Source organism: Brassica oleracea, chromosome C2, assembly GCF_000695525.1.
Source record: "Brassica oleracea var. oleracea cultivar TO1000 chromosome C2, BOL, whole genome shotgun sequence".
NCBI lineage: Eukaryota > Viridiplantae > Streptophyta > Magnoliopsida > Brassicales > Brassicaceae > Brassica > Brassica oleracea.
The window spans coordinates 25,724,761-25,741,760 of record NC_027749.1 but is presented as its reverse complement, the minus strand read 5'-3'; the positions used below and the strand labels follow the sequence as shown (position 1 = coordinate 25,741,760).

Here is a 17,000-nt window from a genome sequence, read left to right as displayed (position 1 = left end):
TAAGTCGTCTGGACGACTTTCTGGTAGGTCGTCTGGACGACTTACTGGAAAAAATCGTCTGGAAGACTTCCTGGAAAGTCGTCTGGACGACTTACTGGAAAGTCGTCTGGGCAGACGACTTACGGGGGTTAGAAACGTAAAAAAAATTCGGTTTTTTTGTTTGTTCACAAGGGGTTGGTTGTAATTTCAATAGCCTTTTAGGTTACTTTTGCATTTTTTTCAAGTTTGAGTTAACCTTTATGTTTGAAATCAAGTTGTGAGTCATATTTGGCAATTTTCCCATTTTAAAAACTCATTTAAAATCCACTGTTATTGAATTTGACATTTCTTAAAGTACTCTGAAATCCACTGTTATTGAAAATATTTTAAGTTGTGGAGTTTTAAAGTTTTCAGGTGATTTTAGGATGTTTGGATAGAATTTCTTAGTTAAAAAAATTAAAACTCAAATCCTATAATTTTAGGTGATATTCTAGAGTAGTTTAACAAAAATCACTTAAATCTCTGTAACTTATTGAAATCATTTAAAACCCCATTAAAAATCAAATCACTTCAAATGTTAAATTGAATACATCCCTAAGAGTTTTACCAATAAACGCTCTAGATGTTCCTTGTGTGTAACGCTTAAGAGGCCATAAATGGGCTTCACCAGTTAATTAAAATTATTATGTCCTAATAAAAATTATTAAAAGCTTAAACCGGATTAAGAAACCCGATTTTGTTACAACATGAAATTAACAGAGACAAAAACAACAACAAAACAAAAGAAACAACAGAGCAAAAAATACAGAACAAGAAACAAGAACACAAAAACACAAAAACAAAACATAGAGCTCTCGTGTGTACATTCACCAGAGATTATTCATAAAAACGAAGCCTTGGGACCAGAAAGAAAAACAACAACAAAGTCTTGAAATTACAGACTTATTACAGTCTCAACACATGCTTTCACTTCTTCAATAGATTCCTCGAGAAAATCCTTTTGCAATAAGGATTATTACGCAGAATCGCATGTGGTCTTATGACTTCCACTAGTGAAGCATGAAGTGGACCCTGTTGATATGTTCAATCCCGGTTTAAGTTCCTTCAAATCAAACCAAAAGAAAATTAATCAAACTTAGTATGTAAAGTTTGTAATACCTTAGTGGCAGCAAGAGCGGCTTGGATGACGAAATTAGCGTAAGGGTCTTGAAGAAGGTGATCAAAGTGAGGAACTGAGACAAGCTCACGCACTATCTGTGGACGACTCTCGGGACAATGCATGAGGCATCTTTCCACCATGTGGCTACTAAACTTCTGCATGGAAAGTTGTACGTAATGCCCTTTTAACTGACTCAACATCATCGCTACGGCCGAAGGTATCCTCAGCTCTATAACGAACTGTACTGCGTAGTTCCTACACGAAAAAAAAATATCGATCATGCAAAAAGAGTATGTGTGTTCCTTTGTGTAATGAGATCAATTTATTTATACCCAAAGGGGTCTTGAGCAAGTAGGAGACTATTTCTAGAGATTTCACCGATCAGCTTCTCTCGTTGTTGTCTCATTGAATAAGCAATGCATTTTTGGAGTACACAACATCCATGTCGATGTGTTGCGATTTCAGTGCAGAACTTTGTAGCTGCGTCAAAGATAAACTGTCGAGAAACAAAAGGAAATAAAGTTTAAATTAGGGTTTTTAGTGATAAATACCCTCAACTAAAGATTTTTGGTAAAAAAATTTCCCAACTTGTTATCTTGTAATTTAACCCCTCAAGTTCTATTCCGTTAGATTTTGTTATCCTCCGTCTATTGTTCCGTTATTTATGGGCGAATATCGTTTACGCAGAGTTTCATTTTAGTGATAAATCCCCCAACTAAAGATTTTTTGAAGAAAATTCCCTCAACTTGTTATCTTGTAATTTAACCCTTCAAATTCTATTTTGTTAGATTTTGTTACCTCGGTCTATTGTTCCATTATTTATGAACGAATACCGTTTATACACAAACAAGTTTTATTTAAACCTAAAAAAACATGTTTTCTTTTTTTAAATGTGTTTAGTCGAGTTGATTTTTATTTTTGTTCTAGTTTGGTGATGAAAATTTAATTTGTAAAACATAAAAGAAATCTTTGTTCTATTTTTTTGTTCTATTTTTTTGTTCGATTAGAGAAAATAGCGTTGTCTTTACACATAATTTTTGTTCTATTTTTTTTTGCCCACCCCTAATAAAACAGAGCATTGAAAAAGACCATAAATAGAGAGCAGACAACGCTAATTTTTGTCTAAATTAGCGTTGTCTTTTTCAATGCTCTGTTTTATGGTCTTTTATGGTCTTTGCATTGCTATTTTGGAACACCTAACTTTCGATTTGGGATTTTGAGCTTCATTGTCTACTCTATTTCATTTAATAAAGAAAACATGTTTTATAGTTTAAATGAAACTTTGGGTTTGTGTGTAAACGGTATTCGTTCATAAATAACGGAACAATAGACAGAGGTAACAAAATCTAACAGAATAGAACTTGAGGGGTTAAATTACTAGATAACAAGTTGAGGAGATTTTCTACGAAAAATCTTTAGTTGAGGGGATTTATCACTAAAATGAAACTCCGTGTTTGTGTGTAAAAGGTATCCGTGCATAAAAATAGAACAATAGACGGAGGATAACAAAATCTAACGGAATAGAACTTGAAGGGTTAAATTACAAGATAATAAGTTGTGGGGAGGGAGTTTTACGAAAAATCTTTAACTGAGGGGATTTATCACTAAAAATCCTTTAAATTAATATATTTTTAAAACCATAACGCGAGGTCAAAACCATCTTAAATTAACATTTTTTTCGTGAGTATCCAGAACTTTTCAACCGGACTAGAATATGGGACCTCTTAGATCCCTATTAGGTAGAGGCAGACTTATTCAGTGAATGGGGTGTCATGTGATGACACATCTTTATTGAGTGTATGTTAGAAAATCAAGGACTCTGTAGCAGTCTTGGTAAAATTTGTTCAATGACCCCTCTAAAAAACCAGGGACTGCTATTAAGTGATCCAGGAGTTGTATCTACTATGTCAACTCCTAGTTAGGTTTTAAGCTAATGTACATGATCTTGAGATCAAGATTAAAAGAAAGTGATTTGACCTTGTTATCTTCAGTGCTTAGGCATTGCAAGCAACGTTGAATCACATGGTTGCCATTTAAATCCTTGATCAAATCAAGAAAGCCAGGTCTCAGCGCCGATTTCACAAGAGAAACTTGTTTTCCTGTCTTAATCGTTTCCACTAATCTCTGAACAACTCGAGTACTACAAAACAAAAAGGAACAAAGGTTATTACACGTAACCTAAAACATCACAATCATGGTCGGTTCTGATCACAACCGGATGAATCATTTGTTTTGGCTCATAAAATTTTAAAGTAAAGTATATTCATCAAATTGTCAAATTATTAAGATTAACATATAAATGTTCATGAATCATGACCCCTTAAATCTAAGATCCGGCTATGATCACAAGTAACATGTAATAGTTTTTTATTTTACCCGTATGCGTTGAGAGATATCCTGATAAGTTGACCAGGCTCAGCAGTAGCCACAAGCACAATCTGCGTCCTTTGTTCTTCATTACAAACATCTAAAAGCTTCTGCATCAAGTAATTCCAAAAAGGATCCATCATAAGCTCAACGACATGAGGAATAACCTCATTGAATATAACCAAGGCGTCAACAGGTGTTCCTTCATCGAATATCCTCTGCAAGAATCTACATCCGTGTTGGTCTTTAGCCATCAAGTACACATATCCCTGAACGTCACACACGTTAGGCAGACTAGTGCTTCCATGGTCAGAGATGAATGATTTGGTTCTCTGATGATCCAAGCTAAATGGTTCAGAGCCTTGGCAGAACAATGGCGACATGTCTGATGTTGCCATTGTTCTGTAGTAAGCCGAGTGTTCTCTACTTCCTCCTCCATTGATGTAAGGACTGTTATTACCAACGTTACTGTTTGAGTAGCTAGGCCAACCGAACTGGCGAGTGTTGGATATGGAATCTTGAGTTTGGTTCCCAAACATGTTTCTCTTGTCGTAGTTTATGTTTTGGTCGGAATCTTGATTGTTGTTCAACCATGAAAAGCCTCGATGAGTCCCTGTCTCCTCGGTGATTTTCATGTGATAGAGATCTTCGCATAGACCCGTATCATCACCATGAACACTCTTCTCATGATCTTTATAAAGCAATGGCTCGTGATGATAAGTGGCGTGGTTGTGGATAGGGATGATCCCGTTGAACGGAGGTGAAGCGAAGGGAGAAGAAGAACTGTCATCGGAAGAAGAGAACCCGCTAGAGAAGGAACTCGACAGAGAATAATCCGACGACGAGTTTAAAGAGAAATCTCCATGAAAGTAGTTTTGTCGTAGAAGACTGAAGTTAGGTGATTGCGACGGTGTGCGTAGAGGAGACGAGGAAACATAAGCTTCTCGAAACTCACCCATCTTGCATAAGAGAGAGGTAGGAGGAAGATGATGATATCAGTTGGCTAGTTTATTTTGGTCTCTCTTAAAATGAAAGTGAAAGGTTCAAAACCACACAGTAGTTAAGGAGGAGGAGGTAGGGAGAGTGAAAACATTATTATTTTTTTCAAAGAAATAAAATAAACGTATATATCTCCTTAATTGTCTGTTTTAGCGTTATAATCGTTCTCTACTTACAGATTTGATGTAAAGACTAAATCAGTTAAGACTAAATCAACAGTAACTGATTTAGAATAAAATCTTTATAAATGATCTTTTAAGGTTTTGAATCGGTCAAACTTACTTACATTTTCTAAACTTTATTTAATTAAGGCAACATTGACTATTTATTGAGTATTCCAATAAAAAACTTATGAGATTTATTCCTAAACAAACTATGCGGTGATATTAATGCTTATACACCCGGATATTTGGGTTTCGATCCCCGGAGAAGATAGAATTATACGAATTAATGAAGAAAAGACTTACAAGAGATCTGCAGCATGGCTCAAGCAGTACCGTCAAGCGTGGATCTCATAAGACGGCTCAGATGATCCAGTCAGACGTAAATCCTCGTAAAGCAAATATAATTATCGGCTGTAGAATCGTCTGTAACATTTACCAACGTTAAAAACAAAAAAAAACTATGTGGTGATATTGATGTAATGTAGCTTGTAATTCTATTAATGTGTTACGTATCCAAAATTTTGTTCAAATGTTTGCTATATCATACTTTTTAATAAATTCAACTATTCTTTGTATAACATAAATATTTACTATTCCCATTTGCAATTTCTTGTAAACTATAAGATTCTTCTTAACATTTACACCCAAAAAAAAAGCCTATAAGATTCAATCTTATCGCAAGTTTCAAAGTGATACAGACATAACCGTTTGTTGTGGTAAGTGTTGCTGAGAGTATGTTAATCAAAGATATTGTACATGTAAAACCGTTGGTCATCGAAGTGTTATGGAAATAGTTCTTCGTGAAATTATGTACGAAATAATTTATCCAAATCGCATATGTTGTAAATAGTTTGTCAACATTTATAAAATGTATACAATAATGTACCTAACGTTAAAATATATATATGGCCAGCCGCCTGATTACGGACTCTCGGTAGAATTGCCGACTTTCAGTGGGAATTTCAGCTCTCAGAAACACATATCGTTTGTTAACCGTTTTGAATTATAATAAAATGCAAATACGATTGTAAAATAACATCTGATATTGTATATATGTACTATATTTTATATATGTGATTCCAAGAGAGAAATACAGAAGATATAAAAAAGCAAATAGCGATTCCAAAGTGACTTGGTTTTCAAAGCACGATTGTGATGCGTGGAAGCTAACAAGAGGTCCCTAGTGTCTTACTCTTCATCTTCTTGGAAACTACTACTCTTTCCTATATTTAGAACTAAAGGATCTTTTCCTTTTTGCAAAGTAGCAAAAGCATCGACCATCTTCTCTTCATTTTCCAACAAACTCTCGTCGTGTTTTGAGGTTTTTAATCATAAACAAAGTTCTGCGTCGTGAATCATGTGTGTGTGGTAACCCCACATTGCAATATCACAGTAACTTCATAATTTTTTAAGACAACAAATCTTTCAACTCAAGCAACATCCTCTGTCCTTTTTAGAGCTTGTTAAAGGAGATACATTAGAAAGCCCTAACACAACTGAATAATAGTTATTATATCACCATAACCAAAATAAACCAACGAAACTGCATAATACAAATCACACTTTTGACCTGAAAGCGTATGAGAGATACCAACAAGAACACACACCGATAAATCGCGGTTTTAAAAAAGAGTTAAGAGGATTCTAAACGAGAGCAATGCTTGTCTCACCACCTGGTGGTTTACGCACACCGCCTAGATAGTCTCTGGACTCTACCTTCCCATCTGCAAATATGTTGTTCCCTCCTATCTCCTTTAGCTTGGCTTCACTCAGCTGCTTTTCGCCACAAGATGACGTACCATCTCCCTTGAATATATCATTCCCTGAGAGCTCTGCAAACTTCTTGTCATAAATCTTCTTCGCCGTCTTCACAGATGAGTCTTCTTCACCAGACTAGTGAACATAAAAATTCTCAATTAAGCTATATACAACAATATCAATAGTTGCTTAGAGAAGTCAAGTTCTTACGGTTTGAGATTCAGCTCCGAGGTTGAAGTTGTCCTTAAGAGCCAAAGCTCGAGTGGCTCCGGACCGAGGTTTGATCTCAGGTGGTGGTGCGAAGATGTTCTGTCCGCTGATCTCTTTGTACTTAGCATCAGAGAGCTGCTTCTTCAGATTAGAAGCCGATTCGCTCTCCATTGTCCCACTTAGCTCTCGCTGTTTAGCAACCTCAGGTAAAGTAATAGGCTTTTTAGGAGACAAGTCCTCCTCTTCACCAAATGATATATGGCTTATACCACTAAGTGCTTGCTGAAAAGAGGTTTAAAATCAAAGTGTTAAACATTACAGAACATCACATGATTCTAAAAGAAGTTGATTAATAATACCTGATATACCCTTCCACTTGGAGCACTAGAGAGCTCTGAAGCATCATCTTCTTGGTTACGAGCAAAGATCCCACTCCCAGTTATCTCCTTCATCTTATGTTCTGAGCAAGGCTTCCTAAATGCAAGACAAACAACAGTTTCACAAGTTTGACATCATCTCTCCAAGCTATGCAATGAATCTCAGTGCCATAGTCCAAATATTAAGAATTTTTCAAAAATATTTACATAAATTATTGTCTAAAACTTTAAAATTTTAGATATATGGTCAAATTTAGAGCTTTTACTTTCAAAAAAAAAAAATTCAAAACAAATATAAATAGAGTTATTAATACTTTTATAACTATTTTAAATAAAATTTCCCAAATTGTAAATAATCCCCAAAATCTAGTTTATTTTTAAAATTACTTCATTACATTGCTAAATCTACTATTAATATTATTGAGACGGCACTGATGAATCTATACAATGCAAATCATCAAGAATCCATTAAACAAGGCACATCCCCAAGATGAATCCAAGGTAGACTCAAATGATTGGGTCACTCTAGACACAAAATTAGAAACTAAATTTGCCAAGAAATCAAATTAGAAAACCAAATGATAAAGGAGGAAACTTTGTAACCTTCTGTTCAAGCTCTCAACTTCTTCATCAGTGACTTGACCTCCAAATACAACTTTGCTAACCCCATCAGATGGCTACACACAACAGACAAAACCCATAAGAGGCAAAACTGAAAAACAAGAGAGGAGGGTAATAGAAAGTGATGAGCTTTGTGCACCTGGTGAGATCGAACGGCGGAGCGAGCGGCGGAGGAAGGAGAATCCGACGATGGAACTTCCGACCAAGTGAGTAGATCTGCGGTGGAGGTGTGTGGCTTTCTCACTGGAGTGGTTCTCTCCATATTGTTTTTTTAGCAGAATCTAAAGGCTGATGCTTTTTTTAAAAAAAAAATTCTCGCGAAGAAATGAAGAATTCGAAGAGGAAGAAGAAGATTACGCTTTACTTCTCTCTTTCTTCACAACCCCCCTTGAACTTCTTTCTCAATTCTCTGTGAAACGACGGTTTTGCCCTTTTTCTTTGATCCACTCACGGTCTCGCTTGATCTGGAAGCTTCTTCTTAAGGCTGTGTGTTGTTTAATTTGATGCAAAATCCGCTGTCCCGTTTTTTTTAACTTTTGCCATGAAAAAAATTGTAGATCCAAATATTTCAATCTTTTATATATGCAGATTTGTATATTTCGAACTATTATCGATGATGATTAATGTAAAATCTTTTACCTTTATAAGAATATAATTTGTTCAAATCTCCAAAATAGCATCTTTTCTAAGTTTATATCACAAAAATAGCAAAATGACCAAAATAGCATCTTTCTAAGTTTATCATTTAAAAATTTTAATTTTTTAATTTTTCAAATTTTGAAATCTTATCCCCAAAACCTCATTTCTCAACTCTAAACCCTAAACCCTAAACTCTAAACCCTAAACCCTAAACCCTAAACACTAAACCCTAAAATTTAAACCCTAAATCCTAAACTCTAAACCCTAAACCCTAAATCCTAAACCCCACCCTTTAACTCTAAACCCTAAGTTTGTGACTTTTGATAAAACATTAAGTGCTATTTTTGTGACTTTTGACCTTGAGTGCTAGTTTGACAACAAAAACTTGATTTATTGCTATTTTTGTTTTTTTCTCATATAATTTATACTATTAAAAAAAATTTCTAAAAAATATAACACAATATGTAAAATTTGTGAATAATTTGCAAAATGAACATAATTTGACCAAAAAAATTCTGATCCACAACAGAGCGGATAAAGTGAGACAGATTTAATCTGTTTTATATGCTTACTTTTACAGAAATCGAATGTAACGCTTGGGGAATTTTAACAAGTGTCAAATGAAGTTTAACAAATTTTACTTTCAAATTATATATAACTAGCAGAAAAATTAAAAACAATTGATCGGGGTATGTTTGGTGGGTGGGGGGCAGTAGAGTTATTCTTTACTCTGACACAACACCATGTGAAAGCCATCATAAAGACTTTTGCCAACGTTTTCTTAAAGCAGAGATCACGTGCTGTCACGTTTTTATTAGCTCACCAAATGCAACAATTTGAAACTAAAATGATAAAAGGGTCATTAAAAAAGCCGAAATTTTATCCTTTAATTTGAAATTATTATCCGCAATTCATGACCCTGATTATTCGTAACAAATATTTAAATCGCGAGAGAGATCCTTTGTTTAAACGTTACAACGGATTCAAAAGATCGCTTGATCCTTACAATTATGCAAATTAATATTAAAAAACTTTATGGGCCTATACTAAATTTGTTTGGGCTTGGTTGATAGACTATTGGGCCTTTTTCTTGTACACAATTTCGATTAATTTAAATTTGTTTCAAATTTCAATTCGCAAGTGTTTTTGTGGTTCTGTTAGCGAAGCTTCGTGCTCAACAGGCAGCCACGGAGGTTTGAAAATGCCGATGACGGTTGTTCCCGGTCGATTTACGCCGGCGATTCTCTCGATTGGTTATCGTTTACCTTCCTTCAAGTACGCTGCTCGAAGAGTCGCTGTTTTCGTTCCCAGATCAGCTGCCTCCATCTCCGTCGAGACGAATTCGAGTGTACGATTCCGTTCCACTTTTGATGAAGGAATCGGAATTAGAATCTGTTTGATGATGCGATTTGATTTGGTGTGCTAGGTGGATTCTGTTGTGGAGAAAGAGAAGGACATTCTAGCTTGCCCCATATGCTATAACTCCTTAGCATTGATTAGTCAACCTAATGGATTAGTGTGAGAGTCATTACTCTTCACTTAGAAGTTTAATTAATGTTCAGTGTGATTGAGAAGGTTTGTGTTGTATTGGCTGCAGAGGATCTGCTGGTACTCAGTTACAATGCAATACCTGTAAAGGGAGTTACTCGGGTAACGAGACGCATCTTGATTTGGCTGTTGCTAGTGGAAGCAACCAATACACTGAACCAATGCCTCTTTCAACCGAGTTGTTCAGGTTGACCATATGCTTTAATGTTAGGCTCTCTAAGTCTCTATACTATTTTCTAACTGAGTCTCTTTGGTGTTGTTGTTGATTTATAGAACTCCGTTAGTTTCCTTCCTATACGAGAGGGGTTGGCGTCAGAATTTCATATGGGGTGGTTTTCCAGGACCAGAGAAAGAGGTGACGACGGGAAAGAACTCTCTCTTCTTTTTCAAAAGGGAATTTTCGTTTATGTTATATGCTCATGAAGCCAGTAATAACACTGTTAACATTGTATTCGACAGTTTGAAATGGCTAAAGACTACCTAAAGCCTGTTTTGGGAGGCAATATCATCGACGCCAGTTGCGGAAGTGGGATGTTCTCGAGACTATTCGCTAAAAGTGAGCTGTTTTCTCGGGTGTTCGCCCTTGATTACTCGGAGAATATGCTAAGACAGTGCTATGAGTTTTTAAACCAAGAAGAAAACCTTACTAACAAAGAGTTCGTACTTACACCTTTGTCTTCCATTATTGTATTGGGTAACAAGATATAATGTGTGTTTTGGCTCTGCTGTTACTTTTTGTTTAGGAAAGTTGTTCTGGTCCGAGCAGACATAGCTAGGCTCCCTTTTCTTTCGGGTTCAGTTGACGCTGTCCATGCTGGTGCTGCTTTGCATTGCTGGCCTTCACCATCCTCAGCTGTAAACCCCTTTTTCTTAATCCAAACATTTAGCAAAAAAAATACATACAACGTTTATGTCCCCTTTGGATCTTTCAGGTAGCTGAGATTAGCCGTGTTCTTAGACCTGGTGGAGTATTTGTTGCCACCACGTTCATCTATGATGGCCCTTTCAGTTTTATCCCCTTCTTGAAGAATCTTCGCCAGGTATACTAACAAGTTACAAGTATGTATATATGTTACGTTTAAGCATTATCGTTCGTGTGGTCGCTGATTATACCTTCTGGTGATAGGAACTAATGAGATACTCAGGTTCTCACATCTTTCTAAGTGAACGTGAGCTTGAAGATCTCTGCAAAGCCGGTGGACTCGTTGGCTTCACTCGTGTTAGAAACGGGCTATTCATAATGCTCTCCGCCACAAAACCCAGCAGATAAGCTCACAATCTTTCTGCTGTATAAAGTTATTAACATTGTAAAGAACATAATATTGAAACCTCTTGTAAAGCTATTTTGCAAATGTTATTATCTACTAGGTTTCTTGTGAAAACTCGATATCTATATTTGAATTTTCCGGAAGCAGTTCACGCATCTCAGAATCTATAAAAGCCTCCATCCGAGCACGTTCTCTGTCTAGAGGATACGTACGGTATAGAAAGGAGTAGATAAAGCAGCAAGCCGCCATTGGGATGCCTATAGATGTATAAAGAGCTTTTGCGAGCGACGCTGCATTCTCTCTATCTGTTGCTATCTCTGCTGATCTTGATGAACCTTGAGGGATTGGCTTATAACCATAGACATGCTGCGCGAGGATTCCAACTACGGGAGGAGCAAACGATGACAAGATGGACTCGAAAGATTTGTCTAACGCGTAGACGCTTGTTCTTGACTTCTCTGGAACAATCTCTGCAAAGATCGGGCTGCAATACCGAAGAGAGTGTTACTTACAAGTTACAAGTAACAAGTAACAAGCGTAGTAGCGAGAAAAGAGTAGGTGGAAAAGAGTGTGTGTTTACTTGTTGGTAGCTGGAGCATTCCAAGAAACAAACAGACCCAATAGCACTAAGACCACACCATGGATTACACCTGTAGATGGATCGTCAGGTAAAAACAACAAGAGAATTGCAGCGAGCGGGATCGCTGAAGCTGAGCTAATCTGTGCAAGAATGATTCTTCCTGAGTTAGGAAGACGTGTCGACAGATAATCTCCCATTTTGCCACCAAATAACCCACCAAGAGAAGACGCAGCCACGAATAAACCCATCAAGACTGCAGTTTCCCCGTGAGAGAACCCGATAAGCTCCAACCACATAGGTGCAAAAGATAGAGCAGACCAAGGAAACGACCCGGTCACTCCCTGAGCAACAATGATCTGAAAAGAACGGATCTTTACAACAGTACCACCTTCCCTGACCAAATCCTTAACCTCCGAGCAAAAAGGTTTAGTTGAAACTCGATGAACATTAACACCATCCTTCACAAAGTGAGGGTCATTAGCGAAGAGTCTAACTAATACACCGACTATAACACTGATCACACCTACGATATGGAAAGCAACTCTCCAACCAGGTACACCCATGAAGGTTAATGGAGCTATCAAAACAGAGCAGAGCCCGCCTATGATCGAACCGAGGTTTGCTGTTAGCTGTAACCATCCAAAAGCAGAGCCACGGTTAGCATCGTCCGTTGAGTCAGCAACAAGGGACTGAATCGCTGGAGCCACTAAGGCAAGACCAATCCCATTCAGAGCTCTCGATACTGCTACCTGCAGACACAACAGTAAAACTCATAGCGTGTCTCACTAAGCCCAAACACAGTGGATCAGACAAAAAGACAGAACCTGGAAGAAAGTGGAAGAGAAAGCGACAAGGAAAGTAGCAGCGGACCAGAGGAAAGCACCGAGAGCAATGACGTGAGCTCGGTTATGTCGCATGGACATGTAAGCAGCTAATGGATAGCAAACGGCTTGAACCATGGATCGCAACAGTGTCAACGACCCGAGCCCGGTTGGATCCGTGTGGAGAGCTGCACCGACCTCTTTGTATACACCTGGGAGTAGAGACTCGTCGGCTCTCTCCATAATTCCGGCTAGATTAACCAGAATCAGCGTCACCGTCTCTGCCTTCATCTTCCCTAATATGCCTCGATCTTTTCTTCAGTTTGATTTTGGGTTTTTGATGGAAAACATAAAACTTGGGATGTGAAGCGAATGATCAATGTTGACGGTGAGAAGTAAACAGTCAATGACGTCGATACGTGGTCGCTCACGGTGGCGCGTGGAAATGGTCAAAAGATGTTGTAATGAAAATTTGTGAAATGGGGCGGCCCCACCGCTGACGTGTTGTATAAAACTGACGACAATTGTGTGATATAGGCCATTTATATGGGCTTTGGCCCATTATTTCATAAGTTGTTCATATTTTCAAGTTTAAACTATTTATGAAAATGTCCGGTTTTAATGGAATCGGTTCGGATTGGATTGTGTTTGACTTGTTTTGCTAATTAGGGTTGGAAACGTATCCTGCTAGTACTATCGCAAAATGAACAAAGATGATGATGAAGGAGAATTTGTTTATAGACATTTTACACTGTTCATATAGGTTTGTTTCTTGTGAATATTCGTCTACTCTTGACTTCTACTAATCATGATGTGTTTTTCTCCATTAACTCGAGGAAACTCGCATAATCATGGCTCACGTTGGTTAGTCGTTGATGTCATTATCAGCAAGAAGAAACTTGAAGTTGTGTCGCTAATTTCAAAATGAATTACATATCTCGATTATTGGCCATCATAACTGGACGACGTCATTTGAATATAATTTTATCATATGATTAACTATAATATGGTCCATTTATTGACCTCTTCAATGGTATATGCACCTAACGTATGATCAAACACCATATACAAAAAATTGTCTATAAAACACTAGGACAGGCGGCGGATTAACAAATAAACAAATAATATCAATTAGTTTAAATGTTTAATTTATTTTTAACTGAAATTAAAATTAATTTTAATGTTTTTATTAAAACAATTTATCTATTTATTTGACTATTTATTTTAAAAGTATAAAATTATTAATTATTAAAAGTTTTATTGAAATTATTATTTTTAATTTTTTTAATCTAACTATTGTAATAGTTAAAATTAGTTTTTAAAAATTGGTCGATGAGTTTAGTGAAGTTATAAGTAATAACTAATAAATAGTGAGAAGTTCAGACTACGTAAAAATTTTAAAGTGATCATTACTATTGAAAATTATAAATGTTTGTTCAAGCCTTAAAATCTATATAGAAGATGTTTGAAAATTAAATAAATCACATAATCTAAGTAACTCATGATTAGGTTATAAAAATAAATGGTACTTGGCTTCTTACACTTTACTATATATAATTAACTCATTATATATTAACTAATAATATTATATATTCTGATTTCATTTAAAATAATATTTTTATGTATAACATGCTAAAGTATTTTTATTATAATTTTGGATTATATACTATTTATTTAATCAGATTTATTCTTTTAAATAATGTTTATTTAATCAGATATATTAGTATAAGTAAATTTGTTTACTATATAATTTTTATAAATTACTATAAATATATCATCTATTAAATATTAGTATAAGTAAATTTTCAATTTATTCACATATATTAAATTATTAAAACAATGGAAAAGATTTGATTATTTTTTCAAATCTGTATATCTATATATATTTAAATTATGTAAAATAAATAATATACATGCGGAGGATGATGACATTCATAAAGCTATTTTAAATATAATATGATTTTAAATATTTAAATAATAATTATATTTGTAGAATTGAATTTATTAGTTGTTAGAAATGATGAAAAAAAAATGATGAAAAATGATTTTCTTTATAAAGATTTATTTCAATTATTTAATATGTGGTATAAATAAAATATTTTAATAAACATTAAAATGTTATGGCTTATATGGGAAAAAAAATCCAAGTGTGAGGAATTTATTACATCAAAGAAAAGAATGAAGATAGCTATCAAATCTGTCACGAACCCTTGTCCATTTCAAATCACAGTGAGAGAGGTGCTGCATGAATAATCAAAGTAAGTCTGATACAGCATTTGGACCAGACCAAACCATTCTCTCGATGGTATTGCAATGGAACTCGAGGGTTTCTTGTTCCCTTGGTTGAGAGAAGTTGATATAGGAACATATCCTTATGAAGTGTTCCAAGATGTGGAGTGAGCTCTTTTGATTGGTGAAAAACCTCGAGGCCCTCCTAAGTCCTAACGTCAAGGTCCTTGTCGTGGGAAACCCTTGCTCCTTTCAACACCAAGTGTTCCAAAAAAAAATATAACTTCCCGCAAATATAAAATCATCAGCTAATAGAAATTAAATTAATGAAGACGGAAGAGGGTTAAGCAATCAATACCTGAGAATATGTCTCTGTTTTGTAACTCCATTTGAAGATGGCATGGTGGTTGATAATCTTCAAGCTTCCATGGTTCAACAGAATGAGAAACTTCATATACATGATACTAAGAAGATGATGATTAATCCAGTAAGAACATCAATCAAACTGATTCCACTCATAAATAAATATTAATCGCTAGAAACAGAAGAGCTTATAAATTACCGCCATAGGCGTCAGGAGCTTGAAACCACACATCGTCAAGGAGGTTTCCATTTCATCGGCATAGATACAAACTTGGAGGCAAGACCGCCGTCGCTGCAACCTCCCCGGCGGAAGCATATCTTAACTTTTGCTTTCAAAGAATGTTGAACTCGAGGAATTTGGAACGTCCCGTATTATCCAATTTGGCGGCGGCAATATGCTCGACTTACAGAAGTTAAATAGATAGAAAATCGGGAGATGGAGATCCAAATTTACTTAGTTGTTTTCAGATATTGAGAGAATGGTTTTCATGAGAGGAAGGCTAACCTTTTTATAATCACAGATAGACCGATTACAGAAGTTAAACTTGCATTGAAGGCTAGACTGTGGTTGATAGAGTTAAGAAAGCTATAAAGACGGTGAATTTGTATCTCAAAACGTTTCGATCGATCGATTGATATATAAAGAAGATCAAACGACGTGATTGAGATACTACAGAAAAATTCTTCACTTCGATTTGAGCATATTAATCTCTCAAAACTCCATTGTTGAAGTCAGAGATCGGTGTTACAAAAAAAAAAAAGTCAGAGATCGAAGATTACGAAGAACCTAAATTTCAATAGGACAGGGACGATAAAGATAAGGGTTCTTCAGACCTGTACTACTTGACTTATATCTAAAGCCCACACACAAAAGCCCACACGAAAAGTAACTGAAACGCAGTGTTTTAAAATTAAGGACACGTGTTGGCTTCTCAATGCTTGACTTTGTGACGTAGATGATAAGGTGGGTTACACGAGGAGAGAGCAAACTTTTATATATATAAAGATACTAGGAGTTAACCCGTGCTATGCGCGGGACTATTTTTATTTTCAAATGTTAACCATATAGTCATTTCTTAATTGTATATTTACTTATTCTAATTTTCTTGCTTAATATCAAATGATAAATTATGATAGATGTTTAATGTAATATTTCTATTTCTTATATTGTATATTTCCTTTTTATTTATTTTTTTTCTTATATTGTATATTTACTTGTTATTTCTTTTTCTTTATATGTATACTTTTTATTTTATTTTTATTAATGTCACGTATCATCTTTTAGAAGAAGTTTTTTTTCGCTGATGTGGACGCTGCCTTAAAAGCTCTCTTTTATTAGTATAGTTTGTATATTTTATATTTAGTTATTCTAATATTATAATAGATGTTCAATCTAATATTTTTATGTTGTATATTTACTTATTATTTATTGAACTATACATTTTTCAGATATATGCTTAATTTAGTTTTTCCATTTTTAATATTGTATATTTACTTACTGTTTATCTTTCTTATTTTGTATATTTATTTATTCTAAATTTTACATTTTTTAATTATATATTTACGTAATCTAATTTTCTTACTTTTATATCAGATGATAAATTATGATAGATGTTTAATGTAATATTCTATTTCTTATATTGTATATTTACTTTTTATTTATTTTTCTTATATTGTATATTTACTTATTATTGTTTAATGTAACATCTCTATTTCTTATATTATATATTTACTTATTATTTATTTTTCTTTATATGTATATGTATATTTATTTTTTTATTTTTTGTTAATGCCACGTGTCATCTTTTAGAAAAAACATTTTCCGTTGATGTGGACGCCCTATGGAGCCTTAAAAGCTCCATTTTATTAGTATAGAGCTCTATTTTATTAGTATAGATACATTTTTCAGATAGATGTT

At 35.0% G+C, this 17,000-nt stretch overlaps 5 protein-coding genes across 8 annotated transcripts; 1 reads left to right on the top strand and 4 right to left on the bottom strand.

Annotated features, from left to right (window-relative positions):
• Nucleotides 1-781: 781 nt before the first annotated feature.
• Nucleotides 782-4,522, bottom strand: LOC106326781 (putative pumilio homolog 7, chloroplastic). The gene is made up of 5 exons (XM_013764700.1): nucleotides 3,515-4,522; nucleotides 3,116-3,278; nucleotides 1,471-1,634; nucleotides 1,138-1,393; nucleotides 782-1,050 (listed from the first exon to the last, which is right to left on the bottom strand). Exons 1-5 carry the CDS (start codon nucleotides 4,462-4,464, stop codon nucleotides 946-948), a joined length of 1,638 nt encoding a protein of 545 aa, XP_013620154.1. The 5' UTR covers nucleotides 4,465-4,522; the 3' UTR covers nucleotides 782-945.
• A 1,635-nt stretch (nucleotides 4,523-6,157) lies between these two features.
• On the bottom strand, nucleotides 6,158-8,080 carry LOC106326787. The gene is made up of 5 exons (XM_013764705.1): nucleotides 7,774-8,080; nucleotides 7,617-7,690; nucleotides 6,996-7,110; nucleotides 6,637-6,918; nucleotides 6,158-6,561 (listed from the first exon to the last, which is right to left on the bottom strand). Exons 1-5 carry the CDS (start codon nucleotides 7,894-7,896, stop codon nucleotides 6,313-6,315), a joined length of 843 nt encoding a protein of 280 aa, XP_013620159.1. The 5' UTR covers nucleotides 7,897-8,080; the 3' UTR covers nucleotides 6,158-6,312.
• A 1,314-nt stretch (nucleotides 8,081-9,394) lies between these two features.
• On the top strand, nucleotides 9,395-11,307 carry LOC106326783 (uncharacterized methyltransferase At1g78140, chloroplastic). The gene is made up of 8 exons (XM_013764702.1): nucleotides 9,395-9,621; nucleotides 9,700-9,791; nucleotides 9,871-10,008; nucleotides 10,095-10,176; nucleotides 10,281-10,477; nucleotides 10,565-10,676; nucleotides 10,754-10,861; nucleotides 10,948-11,307. Exons 1-8 carry the CDS (start codon nucleotides 9,475-9,477, stop codon nucleotides 11,089-11,091), a joined length of 1,020 nt encoding a protein of 339 aa, XP_013620156.1. The 5' UTR covers nucleotides 9,395-9,474; the 3' UTR covers nucleotides 11,092-11,307.
• On the bottom strand, nucleotides 11,107-13,083 carry LOC106326782 (tetracycline resistance protein, class B). The gene is made up of 3 exons (XM_013764701.1): nucleotides 12,494-13,083; nucleotides 11,670-12,418; nucleotides 11,107-11,573 (listed from the first exon to the last, which is right to left on the bottom strand). Exons 1-3 carry the CDS (start codon nucleotides 12,779-12,781, stop codon nucleotides 11,186-11,188), a joined length of 1,425 nt encoding a protein of 474 aa, XP_013620155.1. The 5' UTR covers nucleotides 12,782-13,083; the 3' UTR covers nucleotides 11,107-11,185.
• Nucleotides 13,084-14,581: 1,498 nt separating this feature from the next.
• LOC106326788 lies at nucleotides 14,582-15,884 on the bottom strand. Of its 4 annotated transcripts, XR_001267326.1 has the most exons (4): nucleotides 15,588-15,884; nucleotides 15,282-15,485; nucleotides 15,078-15,183; nucleotides 14,582-14,968 (listed from the first exon to the last, which is right to left on the bottom strand). XR_001267326.1 is itself a non-coding variant. In XM_013764706.1 (3 exons), exons 1-3 carry the CDS (start codon nucleotides 15,396-15,398, stop codon nucleotides 14,744-14,746), a joined length of 441 nt encoding a protein of 146 aa, XP_013620160.1. In that variant the 5' UTR covers nucleotides 15,399-15,884; the 3' UTR covers nucleotides 14,582-14,743. The 4 variants fall into 4 exon arrangements, 1 of the variants encoding a protein (XP_013620160.1); XR_001267325.1 differs by having other exon boundaries at nucleotides 14,582-15,002; nucleotides 15,282-15,884; XR_001267324.1 differs by having other exon boundaries at nucleotides 15,282-15,884.
• Between the last annotated feature and the right edge of the window lie 1,116 nt (nucleotides 15,885-17,000).

Bases quoted from the DNA above. Each gene is read 5' to 3' on its own strand.
- LOC106326783 (XM_013764702.1), top strand. From the start codon at position 9,475: ATGCCGATGACGGTTGTTCCCGGTCGATTTACGCCGGCGATTCTCTCG. The intron at 9,792-9,870 runs GTGAGAGTCATT...TATTGGCTGCAG, and splicing joins AGTCAACCTAATGGATTAGT to AGGATCTGCTGGTACTCAGT. The intron at 10,009-10,094 runs GTTGACCATATG...GTTGATTTATAG, and splicing joins CTTTCAACCGAGTTGTTCAG to AACTCCGTTAGTTTCCTTCC.
- LOC106326781 (XM_013764700.1), bottom strand. From the start codon at position 4,464: ATGGGTGAGTTTCGAGAAGCTTATGTTTCCTCGTCTCCTCTACGCACA. The intron at 1,394-1,470 runs GTATAAATAAAT...TTTTTCGTGTAG, and splicing joins CTTGCTCAAGACCCCTTTGG to GAACTACGCAGTACAGTTCG. The intron at 1,051-1,137 runs GTATTACAAACT...ACATATCAACAG, and splicing joins CCGCTCTTGCTGCCACTAAG to GGTCCACTTCATGCTTCACT.
- LOC106326788 (XM_013764706.1), bottom strand. From the start codon at position 15,398: ATGCTTCCGCCGGGGAGGTTGCAGCGACGGCGGTCTTGCCTCCAAGTT. The intron at 15,184-15,281 runs GTAATTTATAAG...TCATCTTCTTAG, and splicing joins AGCTCCTGACGCCTATGGCG to TATCATGTATATGAAGTTTC. The intron at 14,962-15,077 runs GTATTGATTGCT...GAAAGGAGCAAG, and splicing joins AAACAGAGACATATTCTCAG to GGTTTCCCACGACAAGGACC.
- LOC106326782 (XM_013764701.1), bottom strand. From the start codon at position 12,781: ATGAAGGCAGAGACGGTGACGCTGATTCTGGTTAATCTAGCCGGAATT. The intron at 12,419-12,493 runs GTTCTGTCTTTT...TTGTGTCTGCAG, and splicing joins TCTCTTCCACTTTCTTCCAG to GTAGCAGTATCGAGAGCTCT. The intron at 11,574-11,669 runs GTAAACACACAC...TCGGTATTGCAG, and splicing joins AATGCTCCAGCTACCAACAA to CCCGATCTTTGCAGAGATTG.
- LOC106326787 (XM_013764705.1), bottom strand. From the start codon at position 7,896: ATGGAGAGAACCACTCCAGTGAGAAAGCCACACACCTCCACCGCAGAT. The intron at 7,691-7,773 runs GTGCACAAAGCT...TGTTGTGTGTAG, and splicing joins CCGCCGTTCGATCTCACCAG to CCATCTGATGGGGTTAGCAA. The intron at 6,562-6,636 runs GTAAGAACTTGA...TATGTTCACTAG, and splicing joins TCGGAGCTGAATCTCAAACC to TCTGGTGAAGAAGACTCATC.